This window comes from Varanus komodoensis, unplaced genomic scaffold, assembly GCF_004798865.1.
Source record: "Varanus komodoensis strain SLA01 unplaced genomic scaffold, ASM479886v1 scaffold40, whole genome shotgun sequence".
NCBI classification, from domain to species: Eukaryota; Metazoa; Chordata; class Lepidosauria; order Squamata; family Varanidae; genus Varanus; species Varanus komodoensis.
The window spans coordinates 9,074,774-9,081,927 of NW_025335942.1; the positions used below are offsets into that span (position 1 = coordinate 9,074,774).

General features: G+C 62.2%; 2 protein-coding genes across 3 annotated transcripts in view; one reads left to right on the forward strand and one right to left on the reverse strand.

Annotated features, from left to right (window-relative positions):
* RELL2 (RELT like 2) overlaps nt 1–6,210 on the reverse strand; it is a 14,956-nt gene extending 8,746 nt beyond the window's left edge. Inside the window, exon 1 of the mRNA XM_044442959.1 lies at nt 6,207–6,210. The gene's annotated coding sequence lies outside the window, so the exon portion shown is untranslated. The remainder of the gene's footprint in view (nt 1–6,206) is intronic.
* Nucleotides 6,211–6,968: 758 nt separating this feature from the next.
* Nucleotides 6,969–7,154, forward strand: part of HDAC3 (histone deacetylase 3) — an 11,656-nt gene continuing 11,470 nt past the window's right edge. For both annotated transcript variants that reach the window (XM_044442917.1, XM_044442918.1), the window contains exon 1: nt 6,969–7,066. In XM_044442917.1, the coding sequence (XP_044298852.1) occupies nt 7,012–7,066 (55 nt within the window). In that variant the 5' untranslated portion in view covers nt 6,969–7,011. The remainder of the gene's footprint in view (nt 7,067–7,154) is intronic.

Below are 7,154 nucleotides of genomic sequence, written 5' to 3' on the forward strand. Positions count from 1 at the left end.
CGGGCGGGACTGCGGGGCCAGGTCCGGAATCCGCGGAGGGCACCGGGCTGCCGGGCCGGGCGGGCGGCCCCGCGTCGCCTCCTCCCCGCGCTGCCGCCGGAGCGCCGCACCTGCCTGCCGCCCGCTGCCGCCCGCCTGCCTCCAGATGCCGCATCGAGCCGCGCACCGCCGGCCCCCCCGCGCGCCCCGAGCACGAAGCACGGCCGCCGCCGCCGCCGCCGCCGAGACGCAGCTCTGCAGCGCGTCGGCGCGGCCCCCCACGGCCCCCTCGGCCGGGCCCATCCCGCCGGGCGGCTCACCTGTCTCCAGGCAACGCCGCTGCGCGCCTCGCCTCGCTCGCCTCGCCTCCCTGCACCCCCAGGCTCGGCCGCAGCGCGGGCGCGCCGAGCACCCGCGCGCTCCGCCGCCGCTCCGGGCTGGCGCTCCCGGCGCCGGCCGGTCCCCTGCCTCCGGGCGGGAGGCTGCGGGGGGCCGTCAGGGCGCACCTTGTCGCACGGGCGGGAGTCTCTGCGTGCCGGGCACGCCATGCGCCCGCTTTCTGTGCGGCCTGCCGCTGCTTGCCAGAGAGCCCTGCGCCCTCCTGGGGATCAGGCCCTGTGTCACCCCCTTGCTTCTAGGGCACCTGCTCCCCCCCCCCCCACGCACTTCTTCGCCTGGGTCATGAAGACACCCGCTGAAGAGCACTGGGCCGGGAGGGGCCCGCTGCTTCCTTCCCACCGCTGCCCCTTGCTCCTGGTGGGAGCCGCGAACGGCACCCATCCACCACCCCAGGCCCTCCAAGCGAGCAACTGCTCTCGGGTGCCCTCACAGGCACCGCCCACGTGGAAGGAGCCCGTTCCACTCTGGACCCCCCTGAATCTCAAGTCCCGCTCCACCTTCACTCATTGGCCAGCACTGACTGCCCAGCTGCATTGTGCCACACAGGCCTCCCGAGCCGCGTGACGCAGGAGAGCGCCCCACCGAATGTGCTGGCTGCCCTCTGAGCCAGGGTGCGCGCAGGGTCCTAGCCAGGAAGCCCACGGTGCCAACGCAGGGCCGCTCGGCGGCCGAAGATTGCTGACTCTGGTTCACGCTCCGCGGTGCGCCACGGGGGGGCCAGCTAGTTTTGCACACCGTATGGGCAACTCTCAGATGGGAACGGGCCAAGAAGTGTCAGCCACAGCCTCTGGAGCAACTGCCTTCTAACTGCCTGGAGTGGAATAGCCTCGGGCGACAACCAGGTTGGCCTCATGCAATTCCTTGGCACCTCAGGCCTCGGCCGAGCGGCCCCCAGCTCCCTCTTGCCATGAGCTCAGGCTGCATGTTCCACCTGCAGCTGAGTGCAGGCGTTTTCCCACCCTTCCCAGGTCTGTCTTTCCTTCCACGTCCCTTCCATGCTTTTAAAACACAACACCCAGCTTGAATTCCGGGACACTCAACATCTGTGCATCACTCCCTGATGTTTTTGTTCTGGCTCCTACCCCAGTGCGGCCTCTAGACTTTTCCCCGGTGCAGCAAAATGGCTCCCTGTGGCACATCTGGACGCCGCACCTCTCTGAGGCCGGCTTGCAGCCGACACACACAAGCCACGTCTAAGGGGAACGCTGCTGCGCTCAGAAACATAGACAACATAGAAACATAGAAAACAGAGCAGTCAGAAGGGGCCTCCCAGGCCATCTAGTCTGACCTCCGGCACCAGCCGGCTCCGCTCACTACATGCCCACCATGTGCGTGTCCAGCCTGTCCTTGAACACCCGCACCGATGGGGCCTCAGCCACCTCCCGTGGAAGCCCATTCCACACCCTTGGGGTCCTGACTGTCAGGAGGTGCTTCCTGGCATCCAAATGGAACCTCGGTTCCCTGAGCTTTGCCCCGTTGGAGCGCGTCCTGCCTTCCTCTGCAGGGGAGAACAGGTCTCTACCCATCTCCATGTGACACCCCCTCACATACCTGCATGTCACCAACTGATCCCCTCTGAGTCTCCTCTTCTCCAGGCTGAAGAGACCCAGTTCCCTCAGTCTCGCCTCATACGCATCCCCTGCAACCCTGCCACCAACCTTGTGGCCCTTCGCTGCACTGACTCCAACCTGGCTATATCCTTTCTGTAATGAGGGGCCCAAAACTGAGCACAATACTCTAGTTGCGGGACCACCAGAGTCGTGTAGAGTGGTAGTAACACCTCTCTCGATCTAGAAGCCACACTTCTGGCTATGCAACCAAGGGTGGCATTCGCCCTTCTGACCACCGCATCGCACTGCTGGCTCATGTTCAGCCTGCAGTCAACCAGCACCCCGAGGTCCCTTTCACAAGTGCTGCTCTCCAGCCACTTATCACCTAACCTGTACTTATGACACCCATTCCTATGCCCCAAGTGCAAGACCTTGCACTTATCCACATTGGACGCCATCCTGTTGTCTCCTGCCCACTTCCATAGTCTGTCCAGATCCTTTTGGATCTGGAGTACCTGCTCCTCAGTTGTGGCCACTGCTCCAGTTTTAGTGTCGTCTGCGAATTTGATCACCAGACTGTTCACCCCTTCTTCCATGTCGTTAATGAAAAGATTAAACAGGATCGGCCCCAGGACAGAGCCCTGGGGGACCCCGCTTGTCACTGGCTGCCATCCCGATGATTTCCCACTAATGGTTACCCACTGCTTTTGGTCAGTCAACCATGCCCTAATCCACCGGACAGTGCTTTGGGGTATCCCAAAACTCCTCAGTTTCTCCGCCAGGATATCATGGGGCACTTTGTCAAAGGCCTTGCTGAAATCCAGGTAAACCACATCCACTGCATCCCCTCCATCCCCTCTGCATCCACTGCATCTCCTCCACCTCGAAACCTTGTCATAGGTTTCCACAAGGTTTGTCTGGCAGGACCTGTTTTTGCGGAAGCCGTGTTGTGTGGCTGCCAGCCTCCCTTCCCTATCTAGCATCACTAGATCTCTCTCTATTATGAGCCTTTCCATTGTTTTTCCTACAATGGACATAAGGCTAACCGGTCTATAATTCCCCATGTCCCTTCTACTACCCTCTTTGAAAATTGGGACCACTGACGCCACCCTCCAGTCCTCTGGAACTTCACCCGTTCTCCACGAGGCCTCAAAAATGGAGGCCAGCGGGCGTGAGAGAACCCCCGCCAACTCCCTAAGTACTCTCGGGTGTAACCCGTCAGGGCCTGGCACCTTTGTAATGTCCAATGCCCTGAGGAGCCCCTTGACTTCAAGGGGGGGGTGACTCTAATCTGTGCCCCTAAGTCCCCAGCCTCATCTAATCTCCTATGCAGATATCCCCCATCCTGCTTTAGGGAGAACACAGAGGCAAAATAGTCATTTAGCATCTGTCCTGTTCCCTCATATCAGTCCCTGGATCTCCTTCCTCCTTATTTAGTGGTCCCACCACTTGTCTCCCCTTCCTCTTCCTGTTTACATGCTGAAAGAAGCCCTTTTTTTTTTGCTCTTGATATTCTTGCCAAGTCTCAGCTCGTAATCAGCCTTAGCCTTGCGAAGAATCCTTCTGCAACGGGCCTCCTCCTCCCGGTATACCCTTTTGTCTATTTGCCCCAGTACCTATTTCCTATGCAGGTTCCTCTTGCATCTAATCCCTCTAACCACCTCCTTTCGCATCCTTGTTGGCGGTCTCCTTCGCCTCCCCGCCTTAATAACTAGAGGTATCGTCAAGGCTTGCACCTCCAAAACCTCCCTTTTGAGTGCCATCCACCCCTCCTCAACTCTCTTGCCTTCCGGTATCCTATCCCAGGAGACTTTCCCCAGTCTGGCCTTCAGTTGGCCAAAGTTGGCCCTCTTGAAGTCCCAGCTTCTAGTGCTCGACCTGCTGCATGTCCCCAGTCCCCTGATCCCAAAGCAAAGGATGGAGTGATCGCTCGCACCCAGAGCTAGTCCATGCCGCCGTTCGCTTCAGGAGGTGCCCTTATCTCCTCCCTGCACCTTGCTGATCTGATCTGCACCTCCTGCCACATGAGGCCTGAGCCCCAGGGAAGGCGGCTGGCCACAGAGCAATCAGAGGTGTCGCTCATCTGAATTCCGCTTTGAAAAGGGTGTTGGCATTTGAGCTCAAGCAGGCAGAGCGAGCTGAGGAGGGGCTCACGCAGCAGCCCCAGAGAGGCCCTGAGACCCATAACAGAGGCACACGCTCCGAGCTGCAGGCAGGGTCGAGGGTCTGGTTGGAGGAGCCGCGAGCCGCACTCCTGCTTTCACTTCTGCTGCTGAGACGGAGCGGAAAGCGCGGCAGTTCTGCCTGCGCCTGCACTCGCCCTCCGCTTTGTTGTTCCTCGTAGGGCCGGCCATGCTCGCCTCTCTGTCCGGCTGCTCACAGAGGAGGTGGGGAAGGAGCCCGTGACCGCGCCGTGCTGTGGCTGCGTTTGGGCTCTGCCCGGCATGGGCAAACGCGGCTTCTCAGCGAGCTGGGAAGGCAGTTCTGAGCAAGAGAAAGAGAAAGCAACCGGCAGGCCAGCATCACCCACCTCGTCAGCCCAACAGAAGGGCATCCAAAAGCAGGGCCATCTCAGGAGACTCAAACTGGCAGCGTGAGGGAGGTCAGGCCAAGGGAGCAAATGTTCCAGGGTGCTGGAAACTGTGATCCCAGCAAGCGGAGAGCAGCGTGGTGCAATGGTGAGACGCAGAGATGCAGGTTCTGCTCCCTGCTCTGCCAATGCGCGCTACGGGGAGGGGGAAGTGAGCGCTGGAGGCACACGTGAGCCTGCTGGGTTCCTTGGAAGAAGAAAGCAAGTGAACGAACGCCGCCGAGCCCCATCTTCCAGAGCCCGTCAGGACTCTGCTGCGGCCCCTCCGAGGGCAGTGGAAGATGTCTGCGCATGAGGATGCCTGCCTTGGATGCCCCCCCCCCCCCGAATGGGCCGGCTGCAGGGGCTCTTGAGACACAGGCTTGCCGGAGTGGCAGGCGGTGCCTTCGCCGGATGGAGCGCTTTTGGACATGGCAGTCGCTGGCCTCCCCGCTGACCCGTGGGGGGAGGGAGTGTCCTCAGGGCCACCACCGCTGAGGGGCCTGCGGGACCTCCCCACGGATGCCAGAGGCTCGGGGCCCCGCATGGTCTTTAGGCTCTGCAAGGGCACAGCACCCGTCCTCTTTCTAGGACCGCCTCCTTTCTGAAGCACCAGTCCTGGTGGCTCTGGCTACGGCGAACAAACTGGGGCCAGCGTGCACATACGGTGCCCCCTCCCAGGACTGGGCTGCCGGGCCGTATCGCCTCCGTTTGAGGAAACGCCATTCTGAGAGCCTTTCGCTAAACAATGGTATACAAACGCTGTGAATGACATAAATAAAATGGCAGAGGTGGCCTCCCTACCTCCAGCCATTTACAAAATGAGCAGTTTTATCTGTATCCAAAGAATGTGCAGGCAAATCAGGGGCCTAAGGCAAGAAGCGAGATGCTGGGCGGAGGGTGTGGATAAGGGTGACTGGAGTCAACAGGGCGCTGGGTCGATGCAACGGGAAAGGGTCAGTGAACCTGAAGGACTCAGTGGGGTGGGGGGGGGAGGCACTGAGGCCAACCGGGGACTGTGGTACTTGAATTTGACTGGGGAAATTGCCCGGTTTTCTTCTCGAAGGCTCCCGTAGTCCCGGAGGTACACGGCACTGGTGTTTTGTTCGCGGGGGAGTCCACTGAGGAGAGCTGAAGCCGGGCCATGCAGCACGCTGGGTGCTCCTTCCTGAGATTATACGGTCAGCCGCTTATTGAGCGATGTGATTTCTGCCCCCCTGCCACCTCGAAAGCGGCACACAGGGCAGCTAAGAATCATCAAAGCATTGTCCACGGGGGTGAAAGCAACAGTGAAGCAAATGGGTTGGAAGTGCCGAGAAAAGCACACCAAATGATTCTACATAAATCAGCACCCGGTCCAGCAGACTATTTTACAAGCCAAAAAAGGCTGCTTGAAGAGAAGGACAGCAGCATGGGAGCGAACTCGCTGTGGTGTTTTGTTCATGATGTATTTATTATATCCACAGCCTGCCTGCCTTCCTCCAAGACCCCAGGGTGGCTTGCTGCATTCTCCCCCTCCTGGCCTCAATCTTATCGCCACAACAACCCTGCGAGGAAGGCTGGGCTGAGTCTGTGCCTGGAGTCACCCAGCTGGCTCCATGGCTGAACGGGGACTCGAGTGGAGATTGCCGGTCCCTGTCCCGCACTCGTCCGTGCTAGCCCACACCGAATCTTGCGGAAAGGTTCTGTGTCCCCACCAAGCGCCCCACTGCAGTCGGGGGAACCGAGAGAAAGGTCCCCCCCAAGGCCCCCACGGGCGACAGTGGCCAGGCAGGCAGAGTCTTCGCGCAGGCAGCCGAGCCGCTGCCTCGTCAGGGGCACCGTCCCTTCTGGAGGCAGCAGCCAGGGCCCTTGCCAGCAGCCGGCAGGGGCTCTCGCCGGTGGCTGGCCTGGGGGGATAAGCCGCTTCCCGGGCGGGCGCTTGCCCTGGGGCCGCTCGTGCCGAGGAGGCCTGGACGAGGGGCGCACCGCTGGCGCGCACATGGCGGAAGGGCGGGCACCCGCCGGCCGCGCATCCGCAGCCGCTCAGCCAGCGAGGGCACGGCGCGATCGCTGTCCTCCTGGCGCCACCGGCCAAGGGCAAACCAGCCGCGGGGTCAGGATCCAGCCAGACCGGAAAGCGGTTCGGGGGAGACGAACAAGGGCTGAGCCCCTGCGCGGCTCAAGACCCAGCGCGTCGTGCACCGGGGCGCATTTCGAGCGGGGTTCCGCGCCCCACAGCGTCGGGCAAACGTCGCAGGAGAAGGCCCTGCCGGGCTCGGGTGCTCCAGCCCGGCTCGCCCAGGCTCGCCTATTCACTCGCTCATTCGTCAAGTAAAGCCGCGCGTGGGCACCGAGCTCCCGGAGCGGCAGCGGAAGCCTCGCCACGAGCCAGCGGCCAGGCGCAGCTTCGCCGAGCCCGCGAGGGGCGGGGCGGGGCGGGCGAGGGGCGGGGCGAGGACGCGGCTCCCGGGCGCGCCGCCCCTGCCGGGAGTCTCGCGAGAGCCGGCCCAGCTCGAGGCAGCGTGAGGCGGCATGGCGAAGACGGTGGCGTATTTTTATGACCCCGATGTGGGCAACTTCCACTACGGTGCGTCCGCCCGGGCGGGTGGGCGGGGCGTGGGGGGCGGGGCGGCGCGGCCACCTCCGGGGAGCCTTGCGCGCAGCCGCCGCCGCCG